At 60.4% G+C, this 22,127-nt stretch overlaps 1 protein-coding gene across 4 annotated transcripts in view; it reads left to right on the top strand.

The window, feature by feature from the left end:
* The first annotated feature begins 5,368 nt into the window (after window positions 1-5,368).
* The window catches only part of Plxnb2 (plexin B2), a 20,165-nt gene continuing 3,406 nt past the window's right edge, over window positions 5,369-22,127 (top strand). Inside the window, exons 1-33 of one of the 4 annotated variants that reach the window (XM_015506882.2) lie at window positions 5,369-5,594; window positions 8,461-8,521; window positions 8,798-8,850; window positions 11,395-12,483; window positions 12,737-12,919; window positions 13,004-13,132; window positions 13,704-13,804; window positions 13,925-14,051; window positions 14,274-14,427; window positions 15,140-15,254; window positions 15,358-15,466; window positions 15,545-15,646; window positions 15,908-16,000; window positions 16,347-16,428; window positions 16,501-16,661; window positions 16,750-16,898; window positions 17,033-17,141; window positions 17,317-17,453; window positions 17,615-17,785; window positions 18,163-18,292; window positions 18,403-18,630; window positions 18,718-18,894; window positions 18,993-19,132; window positions 19,232-19,332; window positions 19,422-19,651; window positions 19,744-19,925; window positions 20,221-20,287; window positions 20,399-20,545; window positions 21,024-21,180; window positions 21,300-21,400; window positions 21,491-21,575; window positions 21,689-21,843; window positions 21,924-22,084. In XM_015506882.2, the coding sequence (XP_015362368.1) occupies window positions 11,407-12,483; window positions 12,737-12,919; window positions 13,004-13,132; window positions 13,704-13,804; window positions 13,925-14,051; window positions 14,274-14,427; window positions 15,140-15,254; window positions 15,358-15,466; window positions 15,545-15,646; window positions 15,908-16,000; window positions 16,347-16,428; window positions 16,501-16,661; window positions 16,750-16,898; window positions 17,033-17,141; window positions 17,317-17,453; window positions 17,615-17,785; window positions 18,163-18,292; window positions 18,403-18,630; window positions 18,718-18,894; window positions 18,993-19,132; window positions 19,232-19,332; window positions 19,422-19,651; window positions 19,744-19,925; window positions 20,221-20,287; window positions 20,399-20,545; window positions 21,024-21,180; window positions 21,300-21,400; window positions 21,491-21,575; window positions 21,689-21,843; window positions 21,924-22,084 (5,060 nt within the window). In that variant the 5' untranslated portion in view covers window positions 5,369-5,594; window positions 8,461-8,521; window positions 8,798-8,850; window positions 11,395-11,406. The other 3 variants (XM_015506881.2, XM_048803175.1, XM_048803174.1) reach the window with 3 other exon arrangements.

Raw genomic sequence — 22,127 nt, forward strand, 5'->3', positions numbered from 1 at the left:
CCCCAACCACCTCTCAAACCCCACCACAAGGTCAGGGAGGCCTGATGTCTGGCCAGGGGCTCCTAGCCCCAAGAGCAGAGGGAAGTTACTGAGAAAAACAGGGTTTGGAATGTGAGTCCCCCCTCCCCCGCCGGCCGCCTGCCAAGAAGGAATTATTTTGGATTATCCAGCCGTGTCCAGCCACTCAAAGTGGGAGGCAGCCGTGAGAGAGGGATCCACTTCCGGGCCGTGGGTTGAGAGCCCCAAGAGGGAGGGACTGGCAAGTCCAGGCAGCTCCACCACCTCCTGAGGAGGCTGCTCAGACCGGTCAGGGAGGGGATGTGTCACCTTTGAGTTTGAGAAGGCCCCAAGGTCAACCCTAGCCTGCTCTGCAGTGGGCTCAGGCCCCCCTGAGGGAGGCCATGGGGGAGGAGGCATTCTGGGCACAGCTGGGGGACCTCCTTCATCCCATAACCCACACACCAGGGCCTCTGAGGCCACCCTACAGATCCAGGTTCAGGCACACCCCTCCGACAGGTCAAGGGGCCCCAGCAGGAGTGTTGATCAGGCTGGTAGGCAGATCCCTGGGGTCTCCTGCCAGCTGAACCTCACATCCTCTCGCCATCATTGAGGGGCAGCCCAGCCCTCACCTAGCACCCCCCATCCCCACCATGAGAATGTGGTGCTCCTCAGGACATCTCACAGGTGGGAGACTGAGGCCAGAGATGGTCCCTGAGGAGCCATCTGGGATGCTGCTGGGGTGGCTGCCTGGGACTGGAGGCTGCCGTGCTCCCTAGGAGGCTGTGTGCCCAGCAGCCACGCTGGGGAGACAGAGTGGGCAGCTGAGGCCCAAGGCAGGAAGCCCAGAGGCTTGGCCTTGGCCCAGGCAAGTGGAGCAGAAGAGACTGAATTGGAAGGCACTGGGTGGGCTGGCAGCCTGGGGAGGGGTCCATATGGCACACACCCCATCGCCACCAGGACATCAGCCATTCTGGGAACATTACCATGCCTCATCTTCTACCTGGTACCCACAAACTGAGGGTTAGTGCTGATGGCCCTCTGAATGCTGGGCATGGACAGGGGACACAGGAGGAAAGAGCTTCCAGCACCCTCCCTTGACATCACCCCTCCTCTGATAGGCAAGACCACACGGGATGCCAGGCCCCTGGCCTGGAGGGCTGCCGTGCTTTCTTGTGCCACTCCCCAGTCCCTCCTGCTGCAGCCTGCCTCCTGCCTTGCCATGCAGGTGTGGGGAGTAGTCTTCCCTGTTGAAGGGTTCCTGTGCCCAGTCTGCCTGGAGGAATGAACTGGTCAGCAAGGGCTCAGTCCACCTGTGGAAGGGCCAAGGTGGCCCCCCAGCCTGACCTCCTTTCCTTGAGGTAGATTCAGGTTCTTGGAGTGGGTGATTGGATGGGGTGGAGGCTCTCAGAGAGTAATGGCTGTTTACGTTAAGGGTGGGGCTGCCTCTGGGTTAGGGCTGGGCTCTGACTAATTATGGGCTGGGAAGGGCAGGGCAGTGCCTGTGATTGAGTTGGGGGCCACAGGTGGGTGGGCAGCTTGGAGGCAGCGACCCCTAGCTTACTTTGCCTTTCCAAGTCACATATAGTTCCTCTGCCTTCTTCCCCTTTGGGATTTTACACCCTGTGACACAGGCTCATACTTCCTATGCCTTGGGGTGGGGTGGGTTCCACCGCCTCTCTGGCCCCGACAAAGAACCCTACATTGACGTGGGTTCCCCAAGGGACAGTCGGGGCCCCAGGCCAATCCCTGGCACAGAAGCCTGCCTGGCCCTTCTGCTTTGTCTGGGTGAGAGCATTTGAAGGGCCAGCCTAGGCCTGGCCTGTCCAACCCCCAGCACTATCACCCACTCTGGGAAGTCTTTGTGACCCTGCTCTGCGGTGGGATTCAGGTCCAAGGTGGAGTCTGTGTGGCCAGGAATGGTGTAGCAGGCTGCTTACAGGATACTACAGACCTGCAGTACCCTTGGTGACGACGCGTCACTGGGGAGGTCCCACACTGGTCCAGACCTGGAGCTGGGGGTTTGTTTCCTGTCCTTTGTGGTCCTCTGGTCCTAGCCTCTGGTCCTCTGCTGCCTAGCCCCCTTCACACACATACCCCCAGGCCCTCCTATGGCTGGTAGCCTCCCTGGGGGGGCATCCCATGGGCTAGACTTAGGAGGGGCTCACCCTGGCCTGGGTTCAGGGCTCCTAGGGCTGGGCTGGGCTGAGTGCCCACATCCTCTCCTCCTCAGCCTCTGAGATCCCTGGGGTTCTGAAACCCCGGCAGTTCCCCATTTTAGTGCCAGCTGAGACCTGGCTCAGGGCCTTGAGCAGAGAAAGGCAGGCTCTGTGGTGTAGCCGTGGTTCTCACCCAAGTTCTCCCATCGCATCTGGGTCCCAAGTGCCTGGCCCCTCTGGTACAGCTGACCAGCAGTCCTCATGTAGGACCAGCTCAGATCTCTGTGCCTGAGGCTGCCCCAGCTGGGCATTCTCCTCAGCAAGAGGAAGGAGGAGGGAAAAGCCTTGTCTGCCTTTCAGGGGCATCTGCTCCCTGGCGGGAATGGCTCCAGTCAGCTGGCCCTGTGCAGGGTGGGGTCTCTCTTACCAGGTAGCTTTCTGTTCTGCCTCTGGCCCCTGAGCCATCATGCCACCTGTGTGGGGCTGTATGGGCCTGCCTGTCTCATTGGTGCCAGTTGTGGAGATATATCTGGGGGATAGGCAACTGTGAAGGCTTCTCAGCCCCAGCAGGGTGCTGAAACAGGTAAGAGGGTTTGCTGTTCTGCACATGTTCTCCTGGGCCCTTCCCAGGACCTAAGCTGGGGGTCTGAGGACAATGCCAGCCCACCAGTGTGGATCTGCCTTGGAGGAATGGAGAGCTTGCAGTGTGTGTTACAGAGGGCACAGCTTGACAGGAAGTTGGGGCTTGGAAATAACCTGAGCCTTGCAGGGACCTAGACTGGAAGGGAGGTTCAAGAACCAATAGGAGGCGGGGACGCTGTCATCCTGGCTCCCCTCCCTAGAGTTTTCAGAGCTAGGGCCTGCTATGGAGGAGAGTGAGGGTCCAGGGCACACTGAGCCCAGCTGTGTGTTCTTTGCCTGGAAGACAACAACTGCCCTGGGGCAAGGAGAGAAGAGGAACCCTGGTTGGGCCTGCCTCCTGCCCAATGACCTCACCCACTTGACACTGGGACCATTTCTTCTGTCAATCAAGCAAGTGAGAGAAGCTATTTTAAGTTGAGCTGGGCAAGCTGGCGGAGATAAAGTGCCGGTGGTAGGAGGGGCTCCAGCTTGACCCACCCCTCCCTTGTAGCCTCAGAGATAATCCTCCAGATTGGCTTCCCTACCTCCACCTTGGCAACAGGCCTGATTTTGAGGACCACCCTGAGTATCCTTAGGACCCAGAAGAGGATGTCAGGATGGGAGAAAATGTGGGGAGACCCAGGTGGCCCCTTGTCCAGTAGTGTCTCCTGTGGAACCACTCCTTGTCTCCCTGGGTTTAACATCTAGACCTGAGGTCCATGGCCCCTAGCCAGACCCTCCTGTGTCCAAGCCCCTTACTGAACTGAGCAGGTGGGCCTGCCCTCCAAGAGAGAAATGGGGGCTCCTCCCTGGGTGTGTTGCAGGGAGGCCAGGCTCCCACTCTGAGCTGGGCATATCTCCCCTGGGAAATCCCAGTTCTGTTCTCACTGGTTCAGCCCCAGGCTGGATTCCAGTACTGCCCAGCACTCCTAGTAGCACCGTGTGCCTGCCAGCCCCCTAGCCCAGGCTGGACAGGAGACTCATCAGGTAGCCCATTCCCTTGGCTGACATGGCCTGCCCACCTTTCCCACACAGCCCCTCCCTGGAGGCCAGCTCCTACCTGTCCACCTCTGAGAGCCTCACAGCCCGGAACTGACTGTGCTGGGACCTGGGGAGATCCCAAGTACTGGGTGTGGGTGTCTCCCTCCAGCTTCTTTTCCTGGGGACAAATCTGGGTACTGATGCAAGACCCCTTTTGGCAGGGTGCTTCCATCAGTCACAGACATGTGTGCCTGCACATGTGTGGTCACATGTGAGTGGTAGCTGGCACCCAAGTTTGGCGAGGTGCCCCAAGCTAATTGTAGGGTTCTGCTGTGATGGGGAGGCGGGGCTGGGGTGACCGCCGAGGCGCTGTGCTGACAGGCTGACAGGGAGATTACAGACCTTGCTGGTTCCTCCCGCTCACTGGGGCCCTCACCCATCCACCCCCATATTTCCCCACCTCCTGCTCACCATGTCCCTGGAGGGGGGCTCTAGGCAGAGCTGGTTCTGGGCCAGCTGCATCCTGCATGAGCTTATCCAGCCAGGACCTAATCTCTCACCACCCACCGCTGGGGTGAGCCTGGGAAAGGGGAGATGAGGTGGGAGCACACAAAAGGGGTAGGAAGGCAAACAGGCAGCAGCTCAGGGTCTCTGGGTCCCAAAAGAGCCCTTCTGTGGCCAGACTGCTATCTGCACTCTTGATTTGCTGAACCAGCTAGCCAGCTTTCCGCTGGCTTGAGTGACAGGACCCATTGTGTCCTCTCAGCTGGCTGAGTTTGGGGTCCTCTGGGAGCACCACAAGTTGATGAAGGGTGATATGCTGTGGGGAGCTAAGTTTGAAGGTCTGCGGTGTGGTAGGGACAGAAGTGGGGAGAAAGGTGTGGTAGCTGGAGCACAAAAAGGGGCTGTTAGTGGGAAGGTAGTGGTTCTGCAGGCCTGGTATATAGGGGCAAGGGGCCACCTTTTGCTTCCAGGGCCTGAGAGGACCTGCGCTTCTGGTGTAGCAGGTGGGTTGTGGGGGGGGGGGAAGGCTGAGGAGGCCACACACCATTGTTTCAGAAGTGGTGGGGGTGGGGAGCTCAATGGCTGGTAGCTTGAAGACCATGTCTAAGGACCCCACAGTGTTCAGAGGCTGCAGTTTGGCATGGAAGGAGGGACTAGGGCAGGCATCTTGGGGTTTTTCCGGGTGAACCTTGGGCACTAAGGACCAGGGGCTTGATGCAAGACCGTGGGCACTAGATGACCTTAGGCCTCAGACAGAGACTGAGGTGGCCTGGATGCATCCCAGGGTAGGGAGCATGGAAAGTGGACAAGCTGGAACTCAGGCTGACTCACCCCGAAGGAAAGCCTTTTGAGGAAGCCAGGTGTGCCTTTTGTAGCTGGACATATAGCCCAGACTTGTGGAGGTAGGTGGAAGCCAGAACCGATAGCCTGGTCTGGTGGGAAAGAGGTAGGCACCCTCCACCTGGGAGGGGACCTTGCCCTGAGTCCTGTGGGAGGCTCTGGTCGCTGACGCAAGACACAGGCTAGGACGTCAGTCTGTCCCTGGAGCCCCACCCCGCTCCTAGGTCAGGTTGCCCGGAAGAGTTCGGTCTTCATCTGGGGAGACTGTCACACGACGCCAACCCCAGGTTCGGGGTCCTACAGGAGGCTGCTGGGAGTGGTGTCCTGCGTGGTTGGCTGACAGCTGAGTTGGGGAAGGAGCCCAGGGATCAACCCTGGGCAGGGGCGGAGCCACCAGCAGTGGGCGGAACCGTCCACTGCGGCCCCTTCTCAGGCCAGGGCGGACTTGGGTAGGTACTAGCCGGTTCTGCGCTCAGCTGTGCTTGACGCCAGGTAAGCGCCCCATGGGACGTCTCGCAGGGCCACGTAACCGTTTCCATCGCTGTCGTGTCTATGGCTCCGTGGGGTCCCCGGGCCTGATGAAGCTCACTCTGAGAGCAGGGGTCCACGTGTGTTCCCAGGTGTGTCCTGAGGTGCGGGGAAACACCCGGAGGGCGCGGGCGGGTGATCCCCGCGCTGTGGCGCGCGGGATTNTGCTGCCTGGCACCAGGTGCTTTCAGCCCGTGCTGACCCATGTGCAGATGCTGTGGGAGCTCATGCTTCTTGGGGAGCCCCTGGTGGTCCTGGCGCCTTCACCTGACGTGTCCTCAGACCCCGCCGCCGGCCCCTCCCTCGGGCTTGTTTTGAAAACAGCGGAGGCTCGGATTTGGCGGCTCCGCGGCCTGTTTTGTTTCTTCTGATTTGTTTAACGCTCCCGGCTAATTGCAGATTTGCGTTGTCGTCGCAGAAGCGGAGTCACGCCTCCCGGCAGCTGGCTGCCGGCGGGGAAGGGGAGGGGAGGGAGGCGGCGCGGCCCCGACCTACCTCCCGGTTAGAGCCCCCCATCCGGTCCCCCAGCGCCCGGCCTGAGCTCACTGGTCCACCAACCTCTGGACCACCACAGGGCTTAAGGCCCTCCCCCACAGGGCTTAAGGCCGCTGGAGGGTTGTACCTGTCTGCACCTGGGTCTGAGCCTGGACTGCGGGAGGAGTCTGCCCTTTGTACACTTAGGCCTGTGTCTGAGCCTCAGCCTCGTGTTGGTCTCCGACCTTGCCTGGCTTCCCTTCTGGAACCCACAGCCTGCTGGATTGGCCAAGAGGGGCCCTCCTCCTGCTGGGCTTGACAGCTTCGCACTGATTTTATTTTAGTGTTAAGAAATTGCTCAATCTGATAGGGGTACTGTCGTGTGTGCCTGTAACCCCAACTAATGGGGAAGCGCAGGCAGAAGGATCACAAGTTCTAGAACAGCCCGGGCAACTCTGCAAGATCCCGTTTCACAATAAAAAATAGGGGGGGGGTACAGGCTCAGAGGTAGAGCACCCCTGGGTATAAATCCCAGTATGGGGGGGGCGGGGGTGCTCAATTTAAGTTTGTTTGAAGATGCTAACATGAGGGATAGGGCTGTGTAGCTCAGTGGCAGAGCACTGGCTCAGGATATGTGAGGCACTGGTTTGACCCTCAGCACCACATAAAAATAAACAAAATAAAGGTATTGTGCCCATCTACAAACTAGAAAGAAAAAATAAAAAGATGCTGACATGGAAAGATCCCCCCACACACTCTACCCCACTCTAGAGCCCTGTGGGTAGGCTGAGTCCTGGAACCTGGGGTACTCAAACTAGCACTGCCCAGCAGGACTGGGGAGGGGGACAGGACAGATCACCCCAGCCCTGGGGCCTATCTGAAGGAGACTGCTCTTCAGGTCCCTCTTGCTCTCCTTCCCCTGGGGTTAGGGGTGGATAGAGCTAGCCTGTGTGCGGGGCCTGGGGGACAGAGAGGGACCTGCGGAAGAAAGCCATGGCACCCCAGATACGTAGTAAGGGGCTCTAGCTGGTCCTACACAGCAAGGGCTTCAGAGAGGCCAAGGTGCTTTGGGGGCTGGAGTAGGGGATCCAAGTGCTCTCATTCCCCTTTGCTTTACACCCACCCATAGGGCCCCTCAGTGAAGACCATAGAGGATGAGTGACAGTCCTGCAGGGCCCATCTGGGAGGGCATCTCAGGGTTCTGAAGAATGGGTAGGAGTTTTGCAGCCCTTGGAGGTGGAAACTGTTATTAGCCCCAGCAAACTCATGGGGACACTAAGGCACAGAGCAGCTTTGTAAGTAGTCCACATAGTCCAGCTAGAAAATGGTAGAGCTGGTGTGGGAACCCCATGTCCTGGCTGCAGAGCTGGCCCTTGAGGTGGGACCGCAGCCTCCTTGGCGAGGCCCTGGAGCTGGGGCTCTGGCCTGCTGGCCTGGCCTGGGAGCACCTAGGAAAATGGTCATCTGGGCTATGGGAAGGACATCCTGAGAGAAGGTGCAGTCTGGTGCTTGGGGCAGGATGGCAGGGGGGAGTTGCAAGCCTGAGTCTGGCTGTCCAGGGCCCCAGAGGGCTTAGTGACCTAGAGGGCTGAAGGGATCCTGGTTTCATTGCCTAGGGAGACTGCTGTGTGGTGGGCCTGCCTGGTCAGCGTATTCCTTGGGTCAGACCCTTATGGGGTGTGGACTCAAGATGAGAGTATTCCCTCAGGAGAGGCCAGCCTCCCTTGACCTTAGCAGACCCCCTGTAGAGAGCTTGAGGTCTGCCATGAGGAGAAGAAGCTTGGGGGCGGGGGGGGGGGAAGGCTGAGGAATCACCTTGGGTGATTATCAGGTGTATCTCTTTTTATTTAGACAAGTAATATTTAAATATGGTCTTTTTTTTTTCTTCCAAAAAATGACAAAGTTACTTGCTGTCCTAGCCCCCTCCTCCCTTACCCCAAGATTTCCCACTGTTTTCAAGTTGGATAAAGGCTTTTAAATCTTTCCAGCACTTAACACTGGTGAAGACAGGTGGGTGGAACCCTGTTCCACAGCCTTCCCTCCAGGACAGGTCTGGGCTCTGCTGGGTCAGCACAGACCACCACCTCATTTGCCACGCAGTTTTCCAGGGTGCCTCTGGTCTCTGGTGGGATACTGTGGTTACTGGTTTTTCCCTACAGCAAGCCAGCCATACTGCAAGGTATTGTGCTATGCCTCCCGACAGAGAGTAAGGAGCTATACATCCAGACTGAGAGGAAACAATAGCAGGTGTTTCCGAGGGGCTACAGTGTGACATCTCAGGGACTTTTCATGAATGAATTCATTTAGACCTTATAAACTCCTGGGGTAGCTCACTGTTATTGTCTCCATTTCACAGATGGGGAAATGAGGCACAGAGAAGTAACTTGCCCAAGATCACACAGCTAGTAAGTAGAAATGTGAGTTCATGGATCTGCATGTTTTTCAGAAAATAGATGTTGTAATCAAAGTAATAATGCATACCTAGTTTAAAAAGGCTAAAATACACTGCCCCTGCCTGTGAGCAGAGAAAAGGGCACAGCCACGCCATGTTCTGGAAAGACCAAATGAATGTAGAGGTGTCTGAGGGAGGGGTGGTGCCAGGATGAGGTCCTGTCTCCCTCCCCCCGCCATATGGAGCAGAGATGGGTTGGGGTGAGCCAGCCTCCTAGTGTGACTCTCTCCTTTCCTCCTAGAGAGTCTCAATGCCTGCCTGGAGTGGAGACTGATGTGGAGCCCCTGAGCCTCGGTGAGTGGGTGGCTGGGGCTGTGCAGACTAGCTAGAGTGCTGGGACCCAACCCTCCAGGTGTCCTGATGCTGTCTGGGCAGGATATGTCCGTGCACATCTCTCTTGCCCTTCCCACATCCTGTCCTGGTTGGATAGATCAATGGTCAGACCTAGAGACAGGAGCTCAGAGGGCAGGGGTGCAGTGTTTAGGCTCAGTTGATCCTGGGAGGGAGTGCTTCCCTGAGTTCCCCGGGTCTTGCCCAGGGGGGCTGGGCACTGGGTTCTGGGAACATAGGCCTGAAAGTTTGGGCTGGGGGTGGGGTGCCGGCCCAGACACTTCCCAGCCTGCAGTAGCCTGGAATTTAAGTGGCTTCTTGGAAGTGCACCTCTGAACTTCAGTTGGGAAGAAGGCTGGTGCCGCTGGGGAAATTCCCACCAGCCCTGTAAGTGGGGGTCCTAGACTGAGTTCAAAACAGGAAGCGCCCGCTGCCGCCCCCTCATTCCAGGAACCAGCAGCAGGAAGCCAGCCAGCTGTGCCTGGCGCCGCCTGTGGCCTCAGCTCTGTAGTGGTCAGGTGGGCGCCCTTTGCTCCTGGGCCGGCGGGACAGGTTGCCTGAGGTCTTGTTTGTCCAGGAAGTAGAAGAGCTGGGGAGTGCGATCCCAGCCCCTCCTACCACCCTATAAGGCCTGAGGTTTGAGCTGTGCTCCGCCCACTGTCTCAGGGGGTGCTGGGGCAGATCCTGGCCTCCAGGCAGTATGCCAGGCAGCCACAGGGTATCCGGGCTGGGGCTACAGCATCAGGGTCTACTGGGCTTCACTGGGCCCCCCAGGTATGCCAGCCCAGGTTGGCGTTAACCAGAGGGCAAGAGCTACCTCTATTGCCCTGGGCTCTTGTGAGTCAGCAGGTCAGGGAGGGACCCCTCCACCAGTGCCCAGAGTGCTGGCAGAGTGGGGCCAAGGCAAGAACTTTCCTGACCCTTGGCGGCCCCCACTGAGTCAGCTCCAGGTTGAAGCCCTCACTTTGCACTGGCAGGGTCCAGGCTGCATCCCTGTGGGGTGGCTCACTGTGCCTCCCCCCCAACATTCCATTCATTCCAGGCTGGGCTGCCTCTGGCCTGGCCCCAGCCCGGGAGCAGGAGCAGCCAGCACTTGGGCCTCTGGCCTCTGGGGTTGAGGAGTACTGCCCAGTGCTGTGCACCTTTCCTGGCACAGCCAGGTGCTGGCTGGCCATGGAGGCCTGGGGTTGTGGCAGTCCTCTCCTGCTTTCCCCTCCTCTCCCTGGACCAGCAGCCAGGCCAGAGAGGCCCATAGACCCGGGCCCTGCCTGGATTGGAACCCTTTTCCTGCCCTGGGGTCCTGACTAAGCCGCACCTTTTCCACCCTGACCGCTCCTATCTTGGTGACGCCTGGGTCCCCCTGCTCCCCCCACAGCTGCTGTGGAGCACCTTCACCTGTCCTCTAGCACTTTCCAGCCTCCCTGCCATCTCCAAGCAGCCCGACATGCCCACCTCTGGATATCCTCCAGGGAATCCTAAGTAGCCTGCTGGTGATCCCCATTTCTCGAGGCCTCTGGGCTTATATTGATGTTTGGGGACCCTGGGTGCAGGGTCAGGGTTCTGTGAGAGACAGGAGCTGCCTGGCCAGGAGACCTCTTCTGGGATGGGAGGCTGGCCAAGGTCAGCTCTCTCCCCCACCACCCCTGTGATCCTGGGGTGGGGAGGGCTCTGTCAGTAGGGGGTTGCTTCTTCTTCATTTGGTTACTTTCTCAGGAGGTTTGAGAAGGCTTATGGCCAATTGGAACAGAGAGATGCAGAATGGAAACAGAATGGTTATGGCCTGGGCTGCCTGTGGCCTGGCCATAACCCTGGAGACCTGAGCAAAGGCTTGATAGAAGAGAGGCAGGGTCCATGAGAACAAACCACCGCATTCCAGTCAGCCCAGTTGCACCCAAGGCCTCCAGGCCATGACCAGATCAGACACCTTCCTGCTCTTCTGAGGATGGACACCGACTGTGGTGCCTAAGGGCGGGTGTGCAGTGGTCAGAGGCAGATCAGTAACTTTCCTGGGTGGCTCCAGGGAGGTGGGCCAGGCTGGGTCAGAAGGCCTGGTGGGCGCGTGGGGCAGCTGAACCAGGCACAGCAGCCCAGTTCACTTTCAGCTGCATCATGTGGAGAGCGGGGTATGGTCCACCTGCTCACGTGTCAGGGTCTGTCAGTCAGCCTGGGGCCCATGCCCTGTGACCATCTGTAGTTTCTTGGGGTAGAGGCATGTGTGTGAATGTTCTGGGGGACATTGCTTTGAGGCCCAGCCTGCAGGACGCTGAGTACTAGGAGGTGGAGGCCAGGACCCGACTCCTGTGTGCAGTGGCCAGGCCTTAGCCCCACTTGTAGGTTAGACTATGGCAGAGTTTCCTGAGAAGGCTGGGAAATGATTTCCTTCAGTCTGCGGGGGCTGTTCCCCCACTCATTCGAGTCCCCAACCCTTCTGGCCTCTGTTCTGGTCATTGGGGGCAGGAAGGAGGGGGAAGGATCCGAGGCTTCTCTGACCCTTCTCTCTCCCCATAGGGACCTTGGGAGATGGCACTGCCACTGTGGGCCCTGACCTTCCTGGGGCTGGTGGGCCCGAGTGTGGGCCTGCGGCCCCGCAAGCTGAACGTCTTCTGCAGCGAGATGGAGCTGAACCACCTGGTGGTGGACGAGGCCTCAGGTGTGGTATACGTGGGGGCAGTGAACGTGCTCTTCCAGTTGAGTGCGGACCTACACCTCCAGCAGCAGGCCGTCACAGGCCCTGCCCTGGACAACAAGAAGTGCACACCGCCCATCGAGGCCAGCCAGTGCCATGAGGCAGTGCCCACTGACAATGCCAACCAGCTGCTGCTGCTGGACCTGCCCGGGAAGCGCCTGGTGGAGTGCGGCAGCCTCTTCAAGGGCATCTGTGCCCTGCGTGCCCTGAGCAACATCTCCGTGCTTCTCTTCTACGAGGACGGCAGCGGCGAGAAGTCCTTTGTGGCCAGCAACGACGAGAGTGTGGCCACCGTGGGACTGGTCAGCTCTACAGGCCCTGATGGTGAACGGGTGCTGTTTGTGGGCAAAGGCAACGGGCCGCACGACAATGGCATCATCGTGAGCACCCGCCTCCTGGACCGGGCTGAGGGCAGGGAAGCCTTCGAAGCTTACTCAGACCACACCACCTTCAAGGCTGGCTACCTGTCCACCAACACACAGCAGTTCGTGGCGGCCTTTGAGGATGGCCCGTATGTCTTCTTTGTCTTCAACCAGCAGGACAAGCACCCAGCCCGAAACCGCACACTGCTGGCACGCATGTGCAAAGATGACCCCTCCTACTACTCCTACGTGGAGATGGACCTACAGTGCCGGGGCCCCAGCGACCCCCAGGGCCCTGCCTTCGGGGCCTGCCTGGCAGCCTCTGTAGCCACACCAGGTGCCACCGGCAGGGTCCTCTACGCTGTCTTCAGTAGGGACGGCCGGAGCAATGGGGGGCTTGGGGCGGGCCTCTGCCTATTCCCGCTAGAGGAAGTCCATGCCAAGATGGAGGCCAACCGCAACGCCTGCTACACGGGCACCCGGGAGGCGAGCCGGGACACCTTCTACAAGCCCTTCCATGGCGACATCCAGTGTGGGGGCCACTTGCTGGTGCGTTCCTTTGGTATCTTCAGGGATTTCCACATCCCCTCCTGCTTGGAAGGGGTGTGAGGGCGTTGTAGCTGGGGTTCAGGTCGGCATGACGCGGTGCCTATGGGTGCTGCATCTCAGTGTGTCCGTTTAGCACCCCAGTGCCACACGTGGAGTGAGCATAGGACACAGGCGGAAGGTCAGCTTGGATCTCCAGTGGAGAAGGTCCTTAGGTCAGGAGGGCTGACGCCTGCTGATGACACTGTGTCTGCAGGGCGCCAGCAAGAGCTTCCCGTGTGGTTCGGAGCACCTGCCCTATCCCCTGGGCAGCCGTGATGGACTCACGGCCACGGCTGTGCTGCAGCGTGGAGGCCTCAATCTGACAGCTGTGACAGTGACCGCTGGGAACGGCCATACTGTTGCTTTCCTGGGCACTTCTGACGGCCGGATCCTCAAGGTGAGGCCCTGGGCCCGGCAAGGAAGGTTCTGTCAGGCTGTCTGTGGGCAAGGGCCTGACCCTCACAGCTGCCCTCGTGCCCAGGTGTACCTGGCTCCTGATGGCACCTCAGAGGAGTACAGCTCCATCCTCGTGGAGATCAACAAGAGGATCAAGCAGGACCTGGTGCTGTCTGGAGATCTGTCCAGTCTATATGCCATGACCCAGGACAAGGTCAGCCTAGGTGCAGCCCCAGGAGGCTGTGGGGCCCAGGCCACTGTGACAGGCCTAGGGTGCCTCTGCTTGGGTTCTTGGACACAGGGCAGCCAGGTTGTGTCCCAGACAGTGCTGCAGCCCAAGACACCATTAATTCAATCCCTGTCACTATGGCCATCTGTCCTATGCCTCAACTGCAGCTCCTCTCTGGTCCTTCCCCACCCCATCTTAGCAGAGGGGACCTGGTTCAGTGTCCGAGGTATGGAGGGAGACAAGGAGCCCCTTAAGCCAGCCCTAGGAGTTCCCAAGATGCTCAGGTGCCCCCCAGAGGGAGGAGGTTCAGAGGACCTGGGCTCAGGGAAGCAGTATAGCCAAGACCTGTCCCATCTGGACCCTGGACCACATGGCCACGAGCCAGGGTCATCTGGAGCCTAGTCTGCAACTGCTCCTAACACCTACAACCTGAGTTGGAGCTGGGTTTTCAAGGCCCAGAGGGTGAAGGTGGGGACAGGTTGGTAGTCCCAGGAGACCAGGGGCTGAGAAAGGCCCTGTGTCTGCAGCCGTGTCCCCATGGCCCTGCCACCCCTAGGTGTTCCGGCTACCAGTACAGGAGTGTCTGAGCTACCCAACCTGCGCACAGTGCCGTGACTCCCAGGACCCCTACTGTGGCTGGTGTGTCGTCGAGGGACGGTGAGCACCTTGGCCTTGCCCTGGAGGGCTGTGAGCTGGGGACAGCCCTGTCCTGGCCAGGACAAGACCTACATGGGGGCCCGAGGGTACTAGGGCTGAAGCCACCCCTTGTCCTCACAGATGCACCAGAAGGGCTGAATGCCCGCGGGCCGAGGAGACCAACCACTGGCTGTGGAGCCGGAACAAGTCCTGTGTCACCGTCACTGATGCCCAGCCTCAGAACATGAGCCGCCGGGCTCAGGGGGAGGTGCGTAGCAGAGGACGGGCGTCACTGGTGGTCGGTCAGGTGTAGGGCAGAGGCAGGGCCTAGAACTGTTGAACAGTCAGGGGATCCTTTGGGGCTGGGTAGGGCGAGATCCTGTGTACCCAGAACAGACCCAGGCCCCACCTGGGAGCTGCCAGAGAATGGGCAGGCAGAACCCAGTGCTGGGGGGTGAGGGCTCCTGGTGTGAGCTACTGTCCCTTTCAGGTGCAGCTGACCGTCAGCCCTCTCCCAGCCCTGACCGAGAAGGATGAGGTGCTGTGTCTCTTTGGTGAATCACCACCACACCCTGCCCGTGTGGAGGGCAACGCCGTCATCTGCAACTCCCCAAGCAGCATCCCCAGCACACCAACTGGTCAGGGTGAGGCCCCGCCACAGCTCCTGGGAGCAGATCTCCTCCCCTGTGCATGCTGTGCTCTGATCCACTCACGTCCATCACTGAGCTCACAGGAGCCCGTGCTGGGCAGGCTTCCCGGGTGCACGTCCAGAGCCTGGGGTAGGATGGTGCTGGGAGGTGGGGTACATGAGCAGGTGGCCCCATGTACCCGTGCTGTCTGCAGTGGGCCCCACCCTAAGCAGGAGCACGCCAGCCTTGTTTCTCCCCAGAGCAAGAGGAGCCAGGAAGGCTCCCCTTACCAGTAGTGGCTGGGCCAGGTTCCAGGCACCAAGGTCTATGCAGAGGCTCCTGTCCACTCCCAGCCCTGTACAGCCTGAGATAGGCAGTTCTGTCCCAAAAGGCAGGGGAGCTCATCAGTAGGCCAGGCAGGGCACTGTGCCCCTGTCCTTTGAGTTTTGGGGGCAGTGACGTGGGTAGGGACCTGGCAGACCCTCCCGCCCAGACTCCAAGGAGCCACTGCCCTCCGCAAGAGGGGGCAGCCAGGCCCAGGGGAGAAATGCGAGCTCCAGCCTGGGAGCTGACCTGACCGAGGTCTGATGGCAGGTGGAAGGCCTCGCTATGCCCTGTGTTCCTGGCTCTGACAGGGGAGACCCAACTCCAGGTCCTTCCCATCTCCTGCCCCTCGCCCCTCCAGTCTGTGGCCTCCCCTGACACGGTCCCCCACTGCTGTCTACAGACCATGTGGCTGTGAGCATCCAGCTCCTCTTCCGACGAGATGATGTCTTCCTCACCTCCCACCAGTACCCCTTCTATGACTGCCGAGAGGCCATGAGGCTCGTGGAAAACCTGCCGTGAGTCTGCTGCCCCTGGACGCCTCTCATGGCCTTCTGTTGCCCCTGGAGCGCCTCCCCCAGACCTGGACTCCTCTCACGGCCTTCCTGCCCCTCTCCCCAGGTGCATTTCCTGCGCCAGCAACCGCTGGACCTGCCAGTGGGACCTACGGTACCATGAGTGTCGGGAGGCCTCGCCCAACCCCGAGGAGGGCATCATTCGCGCCCACATGGTGAGGGCCCTGGGGCTGTGGGGGCCTGGCTGCTTGGCTGTGGCTGGGCAGCACCTGACCAGCATTATTCTCTTGTAGGAGGACAACTGCCCACAGTTCCTGAACCCCAGTCCTCTGGTCATCCCTATGAACCACGAGACAGATGTGATTTTCCAGGGCAAGAATCTGGACACAGTCAAGGTGGGGAGACCTGGGCCAGGCAGGTGGGGGGGTCAGGGGGGCTTGCATCCCCCCTTGGAGCTAGGGCTCCTGGTAATCACAGGGATGTTCAGAGGCTTCTGCCCACCTGGGTAGGACTGGAGTGGTCTCGGGGCCCAGTGGGTCATGTTGGGAGAGGATTGGTTACCAACCCCAGGAGCACTGAGGCTTGGGGGTTCTCAGGAGGAAGGCCAGGGCAGATGGGCTGGCTTGTCCAGAGCATCCTGACTAGACTGTCTGTAGGGGTCCTCCCTGTATGTGGGTAGCGACCTGCTCAAGTTCGAGGAGCCAGTGACTGTGCAGGAGCCAGGGACCTTCTTCTTTCGGACGCCAAAGGTATGGTTCTAGAACAGGTAGGTCAGGCTCCCTGACCTGAGGGTCCCTGGGAGGCATTCCTTCCAGGATGGTAAGGGGAGGGGCCTGGACCTGGCCGGGGGCTCACCACCCCACCCTATAGCATGTGTCTGTCTGCTTGTCACCAGAGGACATATCCCTTTCCCCTCCCGGGTACACCCAGCACACTGTGTGTGTGTGTGTGTGTGTGTGTGCGCGCGTGCGCACTTTGTGTCTGACGTCCTCCTACTTCTGGCCTCAGCAGTGAGGGGACCATGTGGCTATTGTGTGATCACCCTGGTGACCCCTGGGGCCAGAAAGTGCAGTGTATTCCCATGTGTCCCCTCAGCTGTCCCACGATGCCAATGAGACTCTGTCCCTACACCTGTACGTCAAGTCCTATGGCAAGAACATTGACAGCAAGCTGCAAGGTGAGTGGGTCCAGGCAAGGGTGGGAGTGGGCAGTCAGGTGGTCCAGCTGACCACTGCACTTTCCTCCACAGTGACCCTCTACAACTGCTCCTTTGGCCGCAGTGACTGCAGCCTGTGCCTGGCTGCTGACCCTGCCTATAGGTGTGTGTGGTGCCGTGGGCAGAGCCGGTGTGTGTACGGGGCTCTGTGCAGCAATGCCACGTCTGAGTGCCCGCCACCAGTCATCACTAGGGTGAGTTTTGTTCCAGCCTGGCCTGGGCCCTGTCCTCACATCCCCAGCCTGCCAGAGCCACCAGGTCACTGTGCTCTGCCAATTTCAGATCCAGCCTGAGACTGGTCCCCTGGGTGGGGGCATCCGCGTCACCATCCTTGGGTCCAATTTGGGCATCAAAGCAGATGATGTCAAGAGGATCACTGTGGCTGGACAGAACTGTGCCTTTGAGCCAGAACGTTACTCTGTGTCCACCCGGTAAGTGGGTTGCCCTCAGACTGGGGCCCCAGGACCCATGGCTGGGCAGGTGGAGACCTGAGGACGGTGAGGGACCTAGAGCAGGTGGGACGCACTCCCAGGTGTGCAGGAGCCCGTGGGTTCTGTTCCGCCAGGATCGTGTGTGTGACCGAGGCTGCAGAGATGTCCTCCACCGGGGGCATCGAGGTGGATGTCAACGGGAAGCTTGGCCACTCACCACCCAGTGTCCAGTTTACCTACCAAGTAAGCACCTGGGCCTGAGTGCTGGACTCCATTTACTAGCTGGGAAGGTTGAGGGCTGCTGAACCCGGGCTCTGTCCTGCAATCTAGCAGCAGTTACTGTGTGGTGGAGGTCCAAGCCTGGGCGCTGCGTCCCCCAGGCCCCTGCACTAACCCCACACGCCTGTTACTCTTTCAGGAGCCCCAGCCCCTGAGTGTGGAACCAAGGCAGGGGCCACAAGCAGGAGGGACCACGCTGACCATCAGTGGCACCCATCTGGACACAGGCTCTAAGGAGGACGTGCGGGTGACCCTCAGTGGCGTCCCTTGTGAAGTGTGGGTGTCGCCACAGCTGCCCAGTCTGGTTGGCCCTGGCCCTGGGGACAGGATAGGGGTATTCCCACCATGACCATGAGTCTGCCCTGGAGTGCGCAGTGGAACCAGCCCAGTGTGCTGACCCAGGGCTGGTTGATGCTGACTGGCACCTCCCACCCCAGGACCAAGTTTGGGGTACAGCTGCAGTGCGTCACAGGACCCCAGTCCACTCTGGGAGAGGTGGCCCTGGAGATCTCCTACGGGGGCTCCCGCGTGTCCAGCCCTGGAGTCTCCTTCACCTTCCGGGAGAACCCAGTGCTGCGGGCCTTTGAGCCGCTTCGAAGCTTTGTCAGGTGCAGCCCTTCCCCACACTGGCCAGTGCCCCTCCTTTCCCCGACCAATATCGTGTCCAGCTACCTCCTTGGTGCCCTCTACTGACCCAGCTCAAAGGAATGTGGCAGGGTGGGGCAGGGCGGGACAGGGCTGGGCAGCAGGAGTCCTCTGGAAAACCCCACTGCACCCAGATGGGCTTCCTCCTAGGCACGCTTGGGCACGGTGCTCTCAGGCCCCAAGTGCCCCTGCCCTGCCTGTGACACGGCTGCATGCCTCCCCTGATCTGTGCCCATGCCGACCTGTGGTGGGGACACATGGGAGGTGGTGGGATAGCCTGCAGGGCACCTACCCCAGCTGCCAGGCGCCTCCTGCTGAAGGCACCACTCCCATCCCCTAGTGGTGGCCGGAGTATCAGTGTCACTGGTCAGGGCTTCAGCCTCATCCAGAAGTTTGCCATGGTGGTCATTGCTGAGCCCCTACAGTCCTGGCGGCGTCGGCGGGAGGCTGGACCCCTACAGCCCACAATGGTCAGTCCTGGTGTGGCCCAGGGGCTCATTGCTGGTGTTGACTAATGGGGATGTGCCTGTGAGGGGCAGGTCTGCATCTAGTGGCCTGATGGCCTGGCCCTTTTCTACAGGTCACAGGCACTGAGTATGTGTTCTACAACGACACCAGAGTCGTCTTCTTGTCCCCGGCTGTCCCCGAGGAGCCGGAGGCCTACAACCTCACAGCACTGATACAGATGGATGGGCACCGTGCCCTGCTCAGGACCGAGGCCAGTGCCTTCGAGTATGTGGCAGACCCCACTTTTGAGAACTTCACAGGTGGCGTCAAGAAGCAGGTCAACAAGCTCATCCATGCCCAGGTGATGATGGCACAGCTCTGGGGCCCTGGGGTAGGGTCTGGGTTGAGTGCTCCCTCTCGGCCATGCTGACCTCTGCTGCCCTCTCAGGGCACCAATCTGAACAAGGCGATGACGCTGCAGGAGGCCGAGGCTTTTGTGGGTGCCGAGCGCTGCATCATGAAGACACTCACTGAGACGGACCTGTACTGCGAGCCCCCAGAGGTGCAGCCCCCGCCCAAGCGGCGGCAGAAGCGAGACACCACACACAACCTGCCCGAGTTCATTGTGCGTGAGGCTGGGAGGTCGAGAGGTTGCCTTCCTGGGCTGGTCCAGGGCGACCACGGCGGCCTCGCCTTCCCGCACTGAGCCTTCCTCCCTCACAGGTGAAGTTCGGCTCCCGCGAGTGGGTGCTGGGCCGGGTGGAGTACGACACGCGTGTGAGTGATGTGCCGCTCAGCCTCATCCTGCCGCTGGTCATTGTGCCCATGGTGGTTGTCATTGCTGTGTCTGTCTACTGCTACTGGTAAGCCCCTGGGCAGACTGTAGCACCCCCATGTTCCACACTCAGCCTCCGGAAGGGTCACGGGCACCTAAGTGGCCGAGGACCCTCTGTGCCCTGCAGGAGGAAGAGCCAGCAGGCTGAGCGGGAGTACGAGAAGATCAAATCCCAGCTGGAGGGTCTGGAGGAGAGCGTGCGGGACCGCTGCAAGAAGGAGTTCACAGGTGCGCCACCTCTCAGGGTGGGCAGCCAGCGCGCAGGGCCAGGGCTGTGTGGCCAGGCCTGCCTCACCCCCCACCCTCCTGTCCCCCAGACCTGATGATCGAAATGGAGGACCAGACGAATGATGTGCATGAGGCGGGCATCCCCACGCTGGACTACAAGACCTACACTGACCGCGTCTTCTTCCTGCCCTCCAAGGACGGCGACAAGGATGTCATGATCACGGGCAAGCTGGACATCCCAGAGTCGCGGCGGCCTGTTGTGGAGCAGGCCCTGTACCAGTTCTCCAACCTGCTCAACAGCAAGTCCTTCCTCATCAACGTGAGCAGGATTGGGCCCGGGGTGGATGGAGGGCTAGGTGGGACCGGGTGCCAGACAGAGGTGCCAAGTGGGCTCTGACGGCTGCCCCACAGTTCATCCACACCCTGGAGAGCCAGCGTGAGTTCTCCGCCCGTGCCAAGGTCTACTTTGCATCCCTGCTGACGGTGGCACTGCACGGGAAGCTGGAGTACTACACAGACATCATGCGCACGCTCTTCCTGGAGCTCATGGAGCAGTACGTGGTGGCCAAGAACCCCAAGCTGATGTTGCGCAGGTGTGTGGGTGTGAGCAGGGGGCTGGGCCATGGAGGGTGGCCCAGGGGTGGAACTGTGGCCCAGGTGACAGACACAGCTAGCTTCAACCCCTTGCTGCCCTGTGTTCATGCTGCTGCCCCTATCTCAGCCTCAGGTCGGGGCAGTGGGGATGGTGGCTGGGTTGCCTGTGTTGCCCACACGCCTGTCTTGTCGGGGACTCGGGGCCTGAATGGAAAGGCCAGGCTGGTGTGAGAGTTGGCAGGGCTGGAAAAGCCATCTGGGCCTTGGGGGTGCAAGCCTACCCTGCATCCTCAGGTCTGAGACAGTGGTGGAGAGGATGCTGTCCAACTGGATGTCCATCTGCCTGTACCAGTACCTCAAGGTGGGTCCCCCAAGAGTGGAAGTGGAGTGAAGTGGTGCCACCCCTCTAGGTGCCCAGCAGCTGTGGTCAGTCCCACCCCTCCTGCTCATACAGCCACCTGTCTTACTCCAGGACAGTGCTGGTGAGCCCCTGTATAAGCTCTTCAAGGCCATCAAGCATCAGGTAGAAAAGGGGCCAGTGGACGCCGTGCAGAAGAAGGCCAAGTACACCCTCAATGACACCGGGCTGCTGGGGGATGACGTGGAGTACGCACCCCTGGTGAGCCGCCCGGGGCCAGCGGGCTGCGGGGACCCTTGGAGGCTGGGCAAAGGAGTATGGACCCCACCCTGCTGCAAACAGGAGCCTCGAGGGCCAGGGGGGCCAGGGGTTCCCAGGCCAGCACCAAGACCACAGCCTTCCCTGGGTCTGCATCCATGTGGCACATTGTGCTGGGCATGTGCCAGGTGGCCGATGCATGTCATGCTCAGGAGGACTGTGTTTGGTGGCGTGGGCATGTCCTGACCCCAGGCCAGGTGCTTCAGCACCCCAGCCCACAACAGGGCACATGGGGTGGTAAGTGGGTGCATGAACTCCTGTGAGGTCGAGTGGCAAGGTGAGAGTGGGCCGCCCCTGAGCTAACCCCAGACTGCCTGCTAAGCCAGGGGAAGGGCAAAGCGGAGTCCTCTTAGGTGCCCCAGGCAGAGGTGGTGAAGGGGGTCTCATCCCCACCCTCTCTTTATCCTGCGTCCCTCTGCAGACGGTGAGCGTGATTGTGCAGGATGAAGGGGTGGATGCTGTCCCGGTCAAGGTCCTCAACTGCGACACCATCTCTCAGGTCAAGGAGAAGATCATTGACCAGGTGTACCGCACACAGCCCTGCTCCTGCTGGCCCAAGCCGGACAGTGTGGTCCTGGGTGAGCACCCTGGGGCCAAGGGCACAAAGCCCTGGGCTTGCTCTGTGTCCCCAGAAGGGATCTTGCTGGGGGCTTCTGAGTTGGGGACAGGCAGTCAGCCGGACCATGTCCCCCCACAGAGTGGCGCCCTGGGTCTACAGCCCAGATCTTGTCTGACCTGGACCTGACCTCCCAGCGGGATGGCCGGTGGAAACGCATCAACACCCTGATGCACTACAACGTGAGTTTGGGCAGCGAGCCCAGGCAGTGGGGTGGGCTGGGGTCCCCAGTGCCAGGGACTCGCGGCCCACCCTCAGGACTCTGTCCTCAGGTTCGGGATGGAGCCACCCTCATCCTGTCTAAGGTGGGGGTCTCCCAGCAGCCAGAGGACAGCCAGCAGGACCTACCTGGGGAACGTGAGCGTGTGCCTCCTGCCCACCCCATGTCCCCTGTCCTCCCTGTGTGGCCACCTGGGGAGCTGCTAGGTGCACAGGGGACTGGCCAATCCTCAGCTCCCCACTCCTTACAGGCCATGCCCTCCTGGAGGAGGAGAACCGGGTGTGGCACCTTGTGCGGCCGACAGATGAGGTGGATGAGGGCAAGTCCAAGCGAGGCAGCATGAAGGAGAAAGAGCGAACCAAGGCCATCACCGAGATCTACCTGACGCGGCTGCTCTCTGTCAAGGTGGGGGGTGGGCAAGTTGCGCATGCGCACATGCACCCTAGTGCTGCCACTCGAGGGTCACGCCGAGCCCCTCCCTACAGGGAACACTGCAGCAGTTCGTGGACAACTTCTTCCAGAGCGTGCTGGCACCTGGTCACGCGGTGCCACCGGCCGTCAAGTACTTCTTCGACTTCCTAGACGAGCAGGCAGAAAAGCATGACATCAAGGATGAGGACACCATTCACATCTGGAAGACCAACAGGTGAGGCCGCAGCGGCCCCGCCCTCCACCCTCCGCCCTCCGCC

The sequence above is a fragment of the Marmota marmota genome, unplaced genomic scaffold, assembly GCF_001458135.2.
Source record: "Marmota marmota marmota unplaced genomic scaffold, marMar, whole genome shotgun sequence".
NCBI lineage: Eukaryota > Metazoa > Chordata > Mammalia > Rodentia > Sciuridae > Marmota > Marmota marmota.